Here is a 17,422-nt window from a genome sequence, read left to right as displayed (position 1 = left end):
CATACCTGGCCTCGATTGTGCTAAAATTCCCAACTTTGTCTTGTTGGTTAGGTTGAATGCTTTCTTGTGTTTGTTTGTTTGCTTTTTCGTTGTTTTATTTGTGTTTCTATAGTTTTTGAGATATATCCTTGGGAAAGAAATAAGTTCTTTCAAACGAAAACAGATCCGTTAAAAAGTGGCCTAGATGGATTTTTATTTGAAGTGACTACTAAGCAAGAATAAGACTTTTGATTTCAAAAAATGTTGTTATCTAGGTATGTTCGAACTATAATCAAGTGATTATACAAAATATAGATATAACACGGTAAATAAAATTATTTTGGTATACTGTGACTTATTTAGATGGTAAGAATCTCAACTAAAACAATTTTTTTCTTTCTTATGCAAATGAAAATGATATTATGAATTGTAAATAAATTCTTTACATAATATTACACCACACGAAAAAAGGTTGTGGAAAATAATAATATCAGTTTCATTTTACATGCGAGTCTTTGCAAGTCCAAATACTCACTTCATCCCTCCCCTCCTCTCACGCATTATAATATACATCCAAAACAAGCTATTTGCCATATCTAAGTTAAATATCAAAAATACAATCTTAAAGATATATCTTTAGCTATTTCTTCTACCAATAGCTGTTTTCATTGATATATAACAAAAAGTTATAATGACAAAGCCCGGTAATGGATAAAAGAGACGGTGACCACTGACCACTCAAATTAAGGGACTAAATGTACATAGGAAGAGGAGAATTTCAAAACTTACGCGTCGGTAATTTTTATACCAAAAGCCGTAGTTGTGGAAATGGGTCTGAATTGAACCGAGTGAGTGGATATTCTTTTCTATGTAACCACATAATTCCAATAGTCACTGCCATCACAACAACAACAAGAACTGACTAAAAGACCATAAAAAACGAGAGTCTCCACCAGATAACTCTAATTAGAGATTCATTAACACCTGATATCTATAACTAAAGAACCACTTTAAAGGGTAAATGTCTCTAGCAAAAAAAAAAGAAATTAGGAGCTATGTGAATCCATGTTTTTAGTCATATGTTTGAATTCTTCTCAAATAGGCAATATATACACAATTTCAACCAAAAAGGAAAAGACTGTGTACACAACTAGAGGCACTTGGACTTGGGAGTGGGGATAATAGTAAAATTAGGATAGTATCTAGGTAACAAAATAAAGGATGGCACCTCCTATTACCACTATTGCCATTATGTCATACAGATAGAAAAAGAATGATGAAAGAAGCTAGAATTCTATGACATAATAATTGGGGGTTGTGACTTGTGAGGTTCAATCTCACCCACTTCTTCTAAGTTGTTGAAAAAAAAACTCCCACTATTACATTTACATACAAGTGTATTGTGTATAGTATGTGAAATTGTGAAGAACAAACAACAAACAAAATCTACCCACTTTTATAATCGTCCATAAAAATCATTGCTCATTATTTAGAAATTTTAAATTCTGTTTTGGACAATCTTAAACAAAAAATAAGTTGATTGAAGTTCAGTTTAGTTAGGTAGTAACATGTGTCTGATCTCTATTCTCTGTGGAGATCTACGTTGAATTCTAGTTGGGTGGTAGCATAAGTCCATCTGTGCCCGCACAGATTAGTGTAGGATTCTTATTGTTCAAAAGAAAAGGAAAATTGGGTTGAAAATCAAATCACTAGTCAAGAATTTCAAAAAAGAAAAGTTGGGGGGGAAGGTAATAATGACAGGGTTGGGAGTTGGAAAATGTGAGTAATGAGACAAGTGAAGAATATAACAGAAGTCTGTCTTTTGCATGTTCTCTTGTCCTCATTTCATTTGTCTCAAAGAACTCTACTGTCCCAACCCTAAAAACAAGTCTGATTAATTTGATTTTCTAGTTGTTGTATTCATGTATTTTTCTCATGGCCTTCTTTTGAGGTACTGTTCCAAACCACAAGGGTTCAAAAACTTAGTAAGAGAGAGTCAGATTGTTCTTTGTGTCTTTATATGAGTTGGGAGAGGTATAGGCATAAAATTTGGAGAAATTTGGCACAATGTGAGGGTTGTCTTAGCCAAGGTTTGAATGAGTTTATAATTTTGATGTTCTCTTTCTTTATTTACACATAAACACAAAATGTCTTGGCCTATATAGGCATTTGATTACGTCATTCAAAAGAATAGGTAAGCGAGATTGCACTATCTGATTTCCCACGTATCTTTCATTTCAAATAAACGAAAGAATTTTATCATAACGATCGGCTATGAAATGTAGTCAAATTACCACGATTGTTCCCTATGTAAGAACCCGAATTTTGTCAAGCTAGACTGATAAAATTTCAAATCAAACAAAAGAGAATGGGCGAAAAACAAGGCTATTAAGAAATTAAGTCCTCATCAAATTTATACTCATATACTTGTTCATATATGTGAGTTTAAATTTAACATTTTGTATTCCTATAAAAGTAGATGTCTACCCGCTACCTCCCCAAACTTCCTATTATGGAATCATTTGTATACTTTGTCGATAACCATGGCTGGCCTTGTTCAGGCGAGAGGGGCGATATTATTGATTTCACCACGGAAACTAATCTTTGAAAGAGCCCACTAACAAGAATGAATAGTACTAGGACAAAATATCTCGGGGAAAAGTTAGGGGCACTACTGGTCCTACTAATGGCACCCACAGTCGCTCTTTGACTTGGTCTAAAGTATTGGACTGAAAATTGGACCGAAGGCAAAATTTAGAGAAAGACAGTGTGTGGCGTTGTAGGAATTTGATTTCACATGGGTCTCTAACCGTGTATTCCAAATGTAAAACTAGTTGTGTCTCTGACATTTCCCATATCTATATGATCATCTTCCAATTTAGGCCCCAAAATATGAAATATTTGTGTATAGGCACTACCACAAAGAATAACTGTTTCACCACATTGGAGACAAATAAAAAGAGAAATCTGGCCGTGGTAGGTGAGAAAGATGAGGAAATAATTAAGGAGAAATATGGAGTAATAAGGTAGAAGGAAAGAAGTCAGAGCATCTCCAGCCCCAGCCGGACGGAGGCCATAAATTCTAGTGTTGTTATAAAGGCCAGGCCGGCCCGGGTTGGGTTCCGGGACCGGCCCGTTCCGTACAGGCCCGACCCGTACGGAAAACGGGCCTGGCCAACCCAGGTTCTATTCTGGGCCCGGGTTGGGCCTATGGTTTGGGCCAGGCCCGACCCGGCCCGTCAAGACCTTTTTTTTATTATTTTTTTATTTTTTATTTTTTTTCATGCCTTACTTTAAAAATTTCATAAAGAATTTGAAAACATTCCTTTTCGAAAAGATCTATCCAACAAAATCGTTCCTAAAAGATTCATTTCCATAAAATATTTTCGAAAAATCTTTCCTAACTTGTTAATTTATCTGTTTAAATCATCCTCTATATTATTTCCAAAACGTAATTTCTAAAATCACTTTCACGAAATCTTTTCAAAAATCTTTCTTAAACTTGTTAACCTATTTATGTAAATCATCTTCTATTTATATAAATCATCCTTTACTAATTAGTTTCAAAATATAATTTCTAAAATTATTTCTCAAAAATCTTTTCATAGAATCTTTCCTAAACTTATTAATTTATTTATGTAAGTCACTCTCTATTAATTATTTCCACAAAGTAATTTCTAAAATCAATTCAAAAAACTCTTTCTAAAAATCTTTTCTATACTTATTTATGAAAATTATATCCTATTAACTATTCCTAAAATCTTTCCAAAAGTCATTTCTAAATCATGTCATTATTTATAGAAAATCGTCTCTAAAGTTTTAATTTTTTATATTCAAAATAAACAATAGGTTTGTATTTTTTTAATTTAAAATTTGGTCTTTCAAATTTTTAAAAAATATATATTATAGAAAATCCGGGTTGGCCCGGCCCGACCCGGATTCAACCCGGCCCGGCCAGGCCTGGGTCTATACCCAGTCCCGGGCTGGGCCCTTGTATAGCCAATCCGGATTGAGCCCGGCCCGGGACACTTTCAACCCGGGTTGGCTAGGCCCGGCCCGGTTACTGGCCCGACCTGGACAGGGTCGGGCCGGCCCGACCCCGTCTTTTAAGCATCACTAATAAATTCAAATTTGTGGCCTCTGCTCGGTGCTCCAAGCCCAGCTGCTCTGAGCGGAGGCTGGAGTTCCTCCTTCAGTTGCCCCTCCCCTAACATTAGGGGCGACTGAAGGGAGGCCCCAAGTGATCGTTGGGGCCCAACGGTCACTTGGGGAATGCCCTTAGCCGTTGGATTTGCTCCAACGGCTAGAAATGGGTCCAACCCCCTAAAAATAGGGGTTGGAACCATTATTCATCTCCCACACTCTTCATCTCACTTTCTTTCTCTCATTCTTGCAATTTCCATCCTCTCCATTTCATTTCTATCTCTCTTTCTTTCAAATTTTTTTGATCTTTTCATTTGTTTACCCATGGATCAATTAGACATCAACGAATTCGATAACCAAAGTTATATGGAAATGTTGTCTCCTAATTCTACTTACCCATCGGCTCAATTAGGAGTTGATGATTATGAAGTATGTGAGGATTCTTGCGTGCAAGGAGGGACGACTTCGACAAAGATAACTAAACGGGAACCGTATAAGCAGGATGAAGATATTTTACTTGCTAATTGTTATTTGAGAATCATATTTGATGCGGTTGTCAGAAATTTCTAATTCAAATTTTTAATTAATTTTTCTAGTGTTGTTTAGTCGTATTTAAGTAGTTTTAAATTTTTAATCAATTATTAGTTGTAATCGATGTTTTTTTAATTGAATTTTATTAGTAAATTGAGAAATTTCTAATTCAAATTTTCGGCCTCAAGAGAAGCTGGGGCTGGAGCTGAATTTTAGAGGCTGAGCTGAGCCAACAATTTTAGGTGAAAAAGTGATTTTTTCGGCCTAAGACAGGCTGGGATTGGAGATGCTCTAAGGCAAAAAAAAAAAAAAAATCGAGTACGAACTATTTTTTGCTCTCAATTGTTCTTTTTTCTTTTGGAGATTGGACTCTAACATTACATTTGAATAATATTGATATATCATGACTATAATTTGCAATACATCACGAATTTACATGAACATTATAACCGCCAGTTAAAACATCTGAGGCCTTAAAGGTCATATAAAGACTTTTGACAATGCTAAGCGAAGCTGCATAATTGCCCCACAAAGCTATTTGTTAGATAAAACCGCATTTTTTTAATTAGATTGTTAAACAACAGTAATAGTTTTTTTTTTAGAACCGATTACATTGTCGTTACAATTGACATTGAATACATCAAAGATGTGATAAGCTTGCTACCCGCCCACTCAAACTCTAACATGACCTGGCCTATAGCCCACTCAAACTCTAATATTACATGGCCTATAGCCCAACTAGATAATGGCCTAAAGCCCAACTACACTACATTATTTATACCCTAATAATTTCAATTTAAATAACCAAAGATTCCACCGTCTCTGGGATTCGAACATGGGACCTCCAGGGGGTTCTGGAGTTTATGTCAACACCTTGGAACCACTTGGGCTACCAACTGTAGACTAAACAACAGTAATAGTTGGTTTATTGGTTTTATTTAGCAAATATTTTGTTGAATCTTAACTTGCTAAATACAACTATGTTTTAACTCTACAGAATTATTTACTAGACATAATTTTTTCTTTTGTTAAATTATTAAACATATCTAGCATATATTATATTGAGAATCTCAACAACATAAAAACCCTTAGTCTAAATTGAACCTAAAAAATAATAATTATAAAATTTATAAAATTTATTTTTTGAAAAAGATTGATAATTTGACTATTAAAATCTATTTTATAATTCCTTTTCAGAAATGATTACTAATTTAACTCTAATACAATCTATTTTATAATTTTTTTTTTTAAAAAGGATTACTAATTTCACTCTAACGCACTTTTTTTCCTACATAACCTTAACATTGCACAAAAACTATTATAGGAAAATCATTAAAGAAACTTGTTGAATTGGACACAACTATATGAAAGGGGAGTATCTCTCTTTTACTTTTAAGAAAACATTAGAAAAAAATACATAATTAAACTCAAAGAAATAAGCTATTAATTAAAGAGTGAAGATAGACGTTAGAAATATGTTAAAGAGTTTTAGTCACATGTGTTAGAGAGAGAGTATCCAGTATTGTGAATTGAGCAATTTTATTTATGAAAAATTAATTATGGTAATAGAAATTTGAACCCCAAGATTTTTAGAGAAAAAATTCGGTTCTATTTGATTGGGTTATTTCCCAAATGGCCCCCAACTTTGTGACCAGCTTCCTGCCTAGCCCCCTACTTTAGCAAATATACTCATATGGCCCCCTTTTTCCGTTATCTTTAAATGTCCGTTACCCTCACTCCTCCACCTCATTTCCCCTCTCTGCCAAGTCACTCAAAATGCCACATCGTCGTCTTCTCCGGCAGGATCGCCGGCCGGCCAAATTTCCAGTCGGCGACCTTCAAACATAAAAAAAAAAAAAAAAATTCCCCTCTCTCTCTAAAAAAAAAAAAAAATTTCTCCCTTTCTCTCTCTAGATCTGGTTCAAGGTACCAGATCTAGGTCTGATTCGAACAGACCTTCAAAGGTCTGATCGAATCAGACCCGAACAGGCCTTCATTGAAGGTCTGTTCGATTGAAACAGACCTTCAATGGAGGTTTGTTCGTCTGAACAGACCTTCAATGGAGGTATGTTCGACTGAAACAGACCTTCATTAACAGACCTTCAATGGAGGTTTGTTCGTCTGAACAGACCTTCATTGAAGGTCTGTTTCAATCGAACAGACCTTCAATGGAGGTCTGTTCGACTGAAACAGACCTTCATTGAAGGTCTGCTCGACTGAAACAGACCTTCATTGAAGGTCTGTTAGTCTGAGCAGACCTTCATTGAAGGTCTGTTAGTCTGAACAGACCTTCTATTAGTCTGAACAGACCTTCATTGAAGGTCTGTTCGATTGAAACAGACCTTCAATGAAGCTGTTCAGTCTGTTCAGACGAACAGACCTTCATTGAATGTCTGTTTCAATCTATTTCAGAAGAACAGACCTTCAATGAAGGTCTGTTCGAATCAGACCTAGATCTGGTTCACCATGAACCAGATCTAGAAAGAGAAAGGGAATTTTTTTTTTTTTTTTTTAAATGTTTGAAGGTTGCCGGCCGGAAATTTGGCCGGCCGGCGACACCTGCCGGAGAAGACGATGATGTGGCATTTTGAGTGACTTGGCAGAGAGAGGAAATGAGGTGGAGGAGTGAGAGTAACGGACAGTTAAAGATAACGGAAAAAGGGGGCCATATGGAAATATTTGCTAAAATAGGGGGCTAGGCAGGAAGCTTGTCACAAAGTTGGGGGCCATTTGGGAAATATCTGATTAGTATTATTTAGTTATTTTAGTCTAATAGTTTTTTTGAGTAAGTAAAATAAAATTCTGTATAGTTGATTTTTTTTTTGGGTGTTGGTTAGCAATTTAGGACACTATTTTAATCAATTTTATTTAGTTATTTTTGTCTTATAGTTGTCTTAGTAAAATTGGAGTTGCGTGTAATAACATTCAGTGGCGTATTCAGGATTTACTTTCAGCGGGGTCTAAAATATTACTATGTCCAATCGTTTATTTCGAAAAGTAATAAGTAAATTTATATTTAAACAAATGTAGAATCAAATAAAGATATACATAAATTAAAGAAAAAATAATCTATACGAACCTTGTCCTTGTGATTTTAATAAATTTAATAATAATCTATAAAAATAATTTTATGTTGAAAAAACACCACGGATTTGCGAATTAGATGTGATATATTATGAAATACTCTTCCAAAATTAGAAGTTGTATTAAGAAAAATAAAAATAATTGAATTTAATAGAGATGTGGTATTTTTATGATTTTAATAATTTTATTAAGTTTTTCTTTTTTTTTGGGTTATCAAAGATGTTAATCTCTCTGTAATTTTTTCCTTTTTAGAATTACTAGTAAAAGATGAACAGTAGAAAGTGATTATGATTACGGCGATGGCGTGGTAATGGGGTTCTGGGATTCAGTGTCAGCAGTTTTCTATGGTGGTGGCGGTGTTCCGGTGATGGCGGCGGTTTCCCGGTAAAAGTTTTCTAGTGATGGCGACAGTTTTCGGTGGCGGTTTTCCAGTAACGGTGGCAATTTTCAGTGACGACGGCGGTTTCCGGTGACAGCGGCGGTGATTCTTCTAGTTATTTTGTCGTCCTTTGAGTTTATTTGTATTATTAGTATAATAATTTCGTTATTGTCAGACCTTTAGGGTCTCCTTTCACGGATCTTTAGGATCCTTTTGTCAGACCTTTAGGGTCTCTATTCTTGGATCTTTAGGATCCTTTGTGTCAGAGTCTAATCTAATTTCTTTCACTTCACGAGGCACTTTGCATTTAAAGGTATGCAACTCTCATGAAGTTTTCAGAGGAGAGAGATAAGAATTCATCCATGTAATCTCTGTGATTTAATCACTTATTAATGGAATTTGTTCCCTTGGTTAAAAAAAAAATGAGGGGGTTCTATAGACCCCCTAGCCCTAACATAGATCTGCCATTGGTAACATCCAGACTTCTTAGGGTCCACTAGGGGGAATCAAAATCAATCGGATTCTAGATCTATTTTACTTATTACCTAAATTATATGGAATAAATTTGATGACAAACTGTTTCTGACAAGATTCAATTTGAAAATCTATTTTATTTATTGTCTAAATTAAATGAAAAAAAGTCAAATAATATAATTAAGCAATTTCAACTAACAAATTCTAGTATTTATTTGGGTGCCCGAGAAATTCCCTTGTTCCTTTTTTTTGAAAATTGACTATAATGTACGATAGTCATTACGATGATGTTGATACACCAAAGATGTGATAAGCACGAAACTACTACTAAATTTAACAAGAACAGACCTAAAATCGAATTACATTATTTATACCAGAATCATTCCAAATTTAACAACTCAAAAATTCCACCTCTTCTGAGAATAGAACCTGAAACTTCCATAGACTTTTAGAGTATATGTCAACAATTTAAACGACCTACCAACCAAGTATAGACCATTAATTCCCTTGTTCCTTGTAAACCCAAGATCGTATGAAACTATGAATGGACCCTTTTTGAAAACTTCCAATTGGAAAGTGAAACACATGGGAAACTTCCAAACGGGAACAGAAAAACGTGGGGATTGAAACCTCTCTTTGATACACACAAACAACAAACTCCGATGATGTCCCTTTCCTATACAATTGACACGTATGCAAATTAAAGTATGACCCACTTCATTCAACAGTATATTCTATTTGGGAAATCAAACCGACCCAGATTTCCTTTTTCTACAAGGAAAGGAAACGACGGTTCAGACTCAACTTGTATCCCAAGCCTTCTCTCAAATAAATACACACACCAACTAGTAATCACCTACCCACTTTCAAATTTCAATACTTCTCTCTTTCTCTCTCTAGAATTTGTTCATCATTCAACACTACTCTCTCTCTTAACCCAATGGCAACTACTAGTTTGTATAACTTCTTCCCCACTGATTTACTTCCTTCAAATTTCAATTTCACTCAGATGAATTGTCAACTACAACAAAAGCAAGCTGTAAATTTAGTCAACCCACCTCAAAAGGTTGACCAAGAAGACCAAATTAAGGAGAAGCAAAATATGCCTCCAATCTTGAAGATGAAGAAGATTCAATTTCCTCCTAATCACCCTGTTTTTCCCATCTTTTTGGACCCTATGGGTAAAATTAGACAAAAGAGAACCGGGTCGGGTCGGGTCATGTCGGGTTTGATTGATTTCAAGTTTTCAACCACTCCTTAAACAGAGGAGAATCAATAGTGAACCCGACAGAATTTGTGGTGTTTTCTTTCTATTTTTCTTGTTATATTCGGGTAATATAGAAAAGGGTATGTAAGATTTAATGGGTATTATATAGGAAAGTGTTTGTACATTAATAACCTAATTTTTTTCTGCTTTTAGAAAGTTAAATTTTGTTTTTCATCGCTAATTATATTGATTTCATGTAGAAACATCCAAACAACAATTGTAAACTGCCTATGCAGTTAATAGAAACCCTAGTTGAAAAACAATGGCCAGCTGAAAGTGAAGGAAAAGTGGTAGGTGGAGTTAATAATACTCACTATTAATCTTGATAATGATTGTTGGATATTTATTTGCTTCTAAAATTAATTTTCTAGATATTAATTTTCATGCATGTGCTAAATTTGTCTTTAGATACTTCAAATTTTAAAGTTAATATATTGAAGAGTGTTTTTCCTGTGCAAAAAACACATTGGAAGATTTTATAGGCCCCCTCATTTTTGTTAAAAGCCCCCCCCCTCAATGATGATTTACCAAGTAAAATGGTTAATGTGGAGGCCTTTTAACAAAATTGGGGAGGCCTGATAAAACTTCCCAAACACATTTTCCACGATGGCTCTTCAAACATTAACATGGAAAAAACAAATATATAACCAATATAATAATAATAATAATAATAATAATAATAAAATACTTACAAGATGGTGCCTCGGTTTGTCTCGGCCGAGACACCCAAGGTTCTCCGCCAATTCGGGATTAGTAGCATTTCCTTCTCATCCACCTTCCTAAAATATTCTTTATGAACTACATGCTCCAGCACACCTAACCATTCAATCAAGAATTTATACGTTGAAAACCCTGTCAGAACCCCTTCCACCTCAAGTTCTAAATATAGATGCAAGGCCTTATCTAAAAGATTCTTGTTCTCATAAGCTGCAAGCATGCTTGAAGTGCACCTATCATCTGGTCTATAACCCAATCTTATCATATTATCGATGTAGCGTCTTGCTTGTTCTGAATCACCATCTTGTCCATAGACATCGACAAGGAACGCGCAAGACTTCAAATTGGGTTGGATATGTGCTAACTGCATCTTGGTATAAAGCGTTTGGGCTACATTTACGAAAGTCATGATCAACGATTTGTTGGTCTTCATAGCTGATAGAAAATCTCGTCTCCTTATGATGTCAAATGATGCCTTTGCACGTTCGACATTATTTGTCTTGTTGTACATCTGAACCAAGATAAGGAACGTGATGATATCAGGCGGGATAAACCAGCATTTATCAGTCAACTTCCTAAGAATTCTCTCGGCATCATCAAATCGATTATCCTTGGTATAAGCGTGCATGAGCTTCAAGTAGTCACGACTGTTTGTTTGGAAAGAATCCTCGTCCAAGACATGCTCCGCCATCTGCACCACAAGGACAGATAAACGTTTTATGTAATAAAACTACGTACGGAAGTCAATCAAGTATTTTACAATGAAAACTATGGGTTAAAGGCCAACAACCCTTAGTGGTAAGAGGTCAAGGGTTCGAGGCACACGTTGAACAATTCAAAAAAAAAAGAAAACTATGGGTTAAAAATAAAAAGTGACCGACCTTGAAATATAAACCCAAATTTCCTTGTTTGATCTTATCAAGCAAAGTGAGCCAATCAATCCTATTGGGTTGAAGAATCTCAATGAATTCAGTCAAAAGTGAAGATGGTAAATCCTCAGTCTTCAATGACAAGATTTTTTCATGAACCAGCTTGCATTTTCCAGTGATCTCCTTGGGTTCTCCAGGGGCAATGAGCTTGTCAGCTTCATGAATTCTATCAACAATTTCAGCAAACCTTGGATCTGATAAATCAATACCATACATATGATACTTAATCTTCCCTTCCACATTCACATTCTCCTTATCAACTGTCTCAACTCCAGCTTCTTCTTCTTCTTCTTCTTCTTCTTGGGCTTGTTGTTGATCTTGATGAGCATGAAGAAGTTGTAATTCTTGAAATAATTCAAATTTTCTCATTTTACCTCTTCTCCATTTGAATATCATCTCCGACAACATATTTATTCTTAACCGAGCTTCACTAGTTTTTTTTTTAATATGACGAGCTTCACTAGTCTCTTCAACATTTCTCCTTTCCTCTGCAACATTTATCCTTTCATCAATTATATCTTCCAATACTGATGTACTTACTTCCCAAACTGTTTTCCACAAACCTTTACTAAAATTTTGAGATGGCTTGTTATCAAGACCATAAATATTACTATACTTAATCTTCCCTTCTGCCTGTGGAATAGAAACTTTCTTCTCTTCCACATTCTCCTCATCATTCTCAACTTCTTCTTCTTCTTCTTCTTCTTCTTCTTCTTCTTCTTCTTCTTCTTCTTCTAGGGCTCGTTCTAGATGAAAATCTGAATCAAGCATTTGTGCAAGTCCACCTTTTTCCAACTCAGATATTATAATCAAAAGCATTGCAAGAGTGGTTTCTTTATCAATATCTGGGTATGCATCAAAAAGCTTACCTTTCATGATCGAAGAGAATCTGGGTAAGAAGATAGTCATGGGACCACCATCTTCTACCCATTCTAATAAAGAATCTGAATCATTGATGGGTTGAGCATGAATCGACCTACTAAAGATGGATAAAGAAGAAGAAAACAAATTTGGGGATTTTATGTTTTTAAACAAAGGGGATGAGGAGAAGAAGGGTTTAACATATTTGGAAAAAGTTGAGGAGTTATCAGAGGTGGTGGTGGTGTTTGTAATGGGGGATGATGTATTTCTACTACTGTGAACACAAGAAATAGAGGAGGAGGATAATCTCAAATGTCGTTTCATGAGATTATTGACTGAATACCGTCTGGATACGGAGATGAGCTTTAGGTTTCTCATTGTTAGAAATCAACGAGGAAGACAGTAGTCAATCTAGGTAGATAGAAAGTAAGATCCAGATGGAGGGATATATATATAGAGAGAGAGAGAGAGAGGGACGATTTGGTTCTTAACTAATAAAACTCTTGAGTGGTTTCCAAGCAATACTAAAATAAAATAAAATCCAAGAGTCGGTTTCAGAAAAAATAATACTCCAAATAAAACCCTAGAGTGGTTTCAAATAAAAAATAAAACCCTATAGTTATTTTTTTTTTGTTAAAGAAAACCCTATAGTTATAGGTTTTGTTGATGTTAAACTGTTAAATGGGCTATGGGTGTTTCCGTATAAATGCACTCCTCCTCCCTAATTCCGACAAGGATCGGTGGTTAGTCGGATCGATAACCTTAGGAAAATGGACTGCCGAAGCCCAACTAATAACCCCATCACACAATATATTAGTAGATAATCTTCCCAACTAACAAGCTTACCTTTTTGTTTCAACAAAAAAAAAAAACAAGCATACTTTTTTTTTGGTGGCCAATACATGGACAACCGTTTTTCTTAAATGGACAACTAAAATAATTAATTTTTTTTATATGGGCACCAGTTTCTAAAGGGACAACTCTCTATTATTTTCACTCAAGTCCTCTTAGAATTAGATGTATTATTTTAACACCTCCCTCTTTCCTCATAAATCCTAAGTGAGTTTGGTCTTCTTCTACTACTTCATCTTCATCATCAACCCAAACTTCTAGAGAGAGGATTTTTTTGGAGAAGATTATGACATCAAACAAAGGGAAGGGAAAGAAATTGTTGAAGGATATTCCTAACCAGAAAGATCAGATCTAAAAACCATAAAATCCGTTAAAATTTTAAAACCTAGAAATCAAAAATTTCAAAACCCTATATTTTTTTACAAACAAGTAGAGTTTCTCGTGCTTCGTGGAAAATCGATAAAACACGAGAGATCTTAATTTCTGAATTTTTGTAAAAAAAAAAAAAATCTGACTTGCCAATTTCGTAGATTTCCTACGAAAATTTGGCAAGACAGAAGGAAACTTGCCACAAAAATCTAGCATATTTTCGTAGATTTCCCACGAAATTTTGGGAATTTCTTCTTCACTTCGATTTTTTGCCTTGAAATCGTTTTGCATTCTTTCAAAACCCATCAATGTAGGGGTTGATTAAAACCCATCTAGGATTTGATAAAAAAACAAAGGGAAGTAATAGAAACTATAGTTCACTAAAAAACAAAGAGAAGTGGTAGAAACTATAGTTTACTAAAAAATAAGGGAAGTGGAGATTGATGAGTTTTATCTTCTTCATCCATCTAGGGCTTGATAAAAAACAAAAAAAGTGGTAGAAACTATAGTTTACTTTTAGTAGCAGTACAAGAATAAGAATAAGACTAAGAAGAAGGAAGAAGATCTCATGGATGAGGAACCACCATTAGTGAAGAAGAAGACAACCTACATCAAGAAAGAAAAGTCCTTTGACTTAAATGAAGACATCGACTTAAACGATGACATCGACTTAAACGAAGATATCGACTTAAACAAAGACATATATAATGAAGATAATATGTCTCAGGTAAAGAAAAATCATTTTTCTTGTCTTCCTCTATAGTTAAACAAACGTTTTAGTGTTTTAGGTCGTTTTTGTTCGTAAAAGATTTTCGATTGGGTCGACTGAAGAAGACAACAAATTTCGGTCGGTCCGGCTGAAAAAGACAACAAATTTCGGCCGGATCCGCTGAAAAAACATTAAATTTCGGCGGAGCCGGCTGAAATTGTTCTGTTTTTTCATCCGCTCTAGACGAAATTTGTTTAAATTTTCAGTTGTTCTGGATGAAAATGTTCACTATTTTCATTCATGAATTTTTATTTACGTTAATCGAAATTTCTTTTATGTAAATGTCGCTTATATATTTTCCGAGTTACATCATATGTAATTAATTGAATTTTTTTGTCTTTCTAGGCCAAAGTTCTTTGTAAATGTCGCTTATATAATTTATACCAATGAATAAAAATTTCAAATTCTTCCAACAAGAGTTATAACTGAAATTATAACCAAAAATCAATCAGTTATATAAGAAGATGAGCAACTATAACCAAAAGAAATAGGCAAAATGGAATTGTGATATTAGAACCGTAAATTATAGAGATTTAAAAAGGTTCCAACTCAAATAATAACCACAACAAATCAATCAGTTAGGGAGATGAGGAAGAACTCTTACCTTTCCTTCTTTGTATTTTTCATTATAATACTGATACTTGAAATCTTTAAAAGAACTTTAATAGTGTTAAAACCCTAAAATCTATGGAGAAATCAAGCAATAACAAGAATTACAAACCCCTCTATGGAGATGAGTGTTGTGTTAGTCATCTAGGGTTTAGGTTCATCTCTATCTCCCTCTTTTTGATCGAAACGAACAAATTTAGGGTTCTTTCTCTCTTTTGGTTGAACAGGTTTTAAGGGTCTTTATCTCTCTTCTCCCTCTTTGATCAACGAACAAGTTTTTGGTCGAACGTGATTTTTCTCTCTCTCTATCTTTTGGTCGCAAATAGTTTGAGGGGAGGGATCAATGTTTAAAGTTGGAATTTTTAGAAAATAATGTTTATCTCTCCCTATTCTAAAAAGAATGTTCTCCCTCTCTAATGCAATGCCCTTGCTAAAAATTGTTCTTCCTATACCAAAGTCCACTCCGGGGAACGAAAATATATCCGTTTCTACATCTATTTTATTTATTGCTTAAATTATATGTAATAAATCTTGATGACAAACTGTTCCGGCAAGACTTGATCCCAGGACTTGCACCAAAGGGTGGCAAACTTTTTATCTCAATGTTTGTTAATTTTATGTTTTATATTGAATCGTGTATACTTCATACACTTGATTCCTAACCCAAAAATTAAATGGTCATGTATTCACCATAGGAAAGTCACGTATACCATCAAAAATTAGTTTTCATGTTCTTGTGTCCGCATTTATATACCCTTGTTATTTATATGATGTATCATATCAAATAATGTAATGTAATGTCAATATTTGATAGATTAAGTGGTAGATAATATTGACATAATATCTAAAATTCTAGAAGTCTCAAGTACGATCTCAGAAGAGGTGGATTCTTTCAGTTATTAGAGTTGAGTTATTAAAGTGCAAATAACCTAGATAGTTTTTCCAATTTAAAAAAAGGGTTATTTTCCTAATGGCCCCCAACTTTGTGACCAGCTTCCCGCCTGACCCCCTACTTTACGAGAAATACCCATATGACCCCCTTCCGTTATAACACCGTCACTCTCTCTCCTCCATCATGTTTTCTCTCTCTGCCAACTCACACCACATCATCTGTTACGCCACCTCATCACCTTCTCCGGCAGAGGTCGTCCTTCTCCGGCAGAGGTCGTCGGCCGGCCAAATTTCCGGTCGGCGACCTTCAAACTCAAAAAAAAATATTTTCTCTCTCCTCTCTCTCTCTAGAAATTTTTTTTCCTCACCCTCTCTCTCTCTCAAACTCCGGCGAAGGGAATAAAAAAAAATTTATTTTTTTTTTAGTTTGAAGGTCGCCGGCCGGCGACCTCTGCCGGAGAAGGTGATGAGGTGGCGTAACAGATGATGTGGCGTGTGTTGGCAGAGAGAGAAAACATGATGGAGGAGAGAGAGTGACGGTGTTATAACGGAAGGGGACCATATGGGTATTTCTCGTAAAGTAGGGGGCCAGGAGGGAAGCTGGTCACAAAGTTGGGGGGTCATTAATAACAAATTCTAGTACCTCTGGTGGGGCGAGAAATACCCTTGTTCCTTGTAAACCCAAGATGGGAAACTTCGAGACGGAAACTGCAAAACGTGGGGATTGAAACCTTTCTTTGATACACGAAAAGTACAAACACAGATGATATCCTTTCCTATAGAATTGACACGTAGGCAAATTAAATTAGGACCCACTTCGATGTTAAGTATATCCAACCGTATATTCTATTTCCGAAATCAAACCAACCAAGGTTTCCTTTTTCTACAATGACACGACGGTTCGGACTCAACTTGGATCCCAAGCCTTGTCTCAAATAAATACACCAGCCCTTGAAAATCACCTCCCCACTTTCAACACTTCTCTTTCTCTCTCTCTCTCTCTTTAGAATTTGTTCATCATTCAACACTGCTCTCTCTCTTAACCCAATGGCAACTACTAGTTTGTATAACTTCTTCCCCACTGATTTACTTCCTTCGAATTTCAGTTTCACTCAGATGAATTGTCAACTACAACAACAACAACAACAACAAAAGCAAGCTGTTAATTTAGTCAACCCATCTCAAAAGGTTGACCAAGAAGACCAAATTAAGCTGAAGCAAAATATGCCTCCAATCTTGAAGATGAAGAAGATTCAATTTCCTCCTAATCACCCTGTTTTCCCCATCTTTTTGGGCCCTATGGGTAAAATTAGACAAAAGAGAACCGGGTCGGGTCGGGTCGGATCTGATTGATTTCAAGTTTTCAACTACTACATCTTTAACAGAGGAGAATGAATAGTGAACCAGACAGAATTTTGTGGGTTTTAATTTTCTTGTTATATTCGGGTAATATAGTATAGAAAAGGGTATTTAAGATTTAATGGGTATTACTATTTGTTGAATTGAACCCGGTTTAATTTGTTGGGGGATTTTAAAAGCATATGAGTAATTAATCAAAAATATGGTTT

The 17,422-nt window shown here is 35.1% G+C and overlaps 1 protein-coding gene across 1 annotated transcript; it reads right to left on the bottom strand.

Moving 5' to 3' along the window:
• Positions 1 to 10,478: 10,478 nt before the first annotated feature.
• LOC147545509 (uncharacterized) lies at positions 10,479 to 12,883 on the bottom strand. Its single transcript, XM_086638137.1, has 2 exons — positions 11,456 to 12,883; positions 10,479 to 11,265 (listed from the first exon to the last, which is right to left on the bottom strand). Exons 1-2 carry the CDS (start codon positions 12,740 to 12,742, stop codon positions 10,546 to 10,548), a joined length of 2,007 nt encoding a protein of 668 aa, XP_086494263.1. The 5' UTR covers positions 12,743 to 12,883; the 3' UTR covers positions 10,479 to 10,545.
• Between the last annotated feature and the right edge of the window lie 4,539 nt (positions 12,884 to 17,422).

Source organism: Eschscholzia californica, unplaced genomic scaffold, assembly GCF_041429995.1.
Source record: "Eschscholzia californica isolate CP2 unplaced genomic scaffold, dmEscCali1.0.p SCAF_4, whole genome shotgun sequence".
NCBI classification, from domain to species: domain Eukaryota; kingdom Viridiplantae; phylum Streptophyta; class Magnoliopsida; order Ranunculales; family Papaveraceae; genus Eschscholzia; species Eschscholzia californica.
This window is presented reverse-complemented; position numbering and strand designations above follow the sequence as displayed.

Bases quoted from the DNA above. Each gene is read 5' to 3' on its own strand.
- LOC147545509 (XM_086638137.1), bottom strand. From the start codon at position 12,742: ATGAGAAACCTAAAGCTCATCTCCGTATCCAGACGGTATTCAGTCAAT. The intron at 11,266-11,455 runs GTCGGTCACTTT...CTTGTGGTGCAG, and splicing joins ATTTGGGTTTATATTTCAAG to ATGGCGGAGCATGTCTTGGA.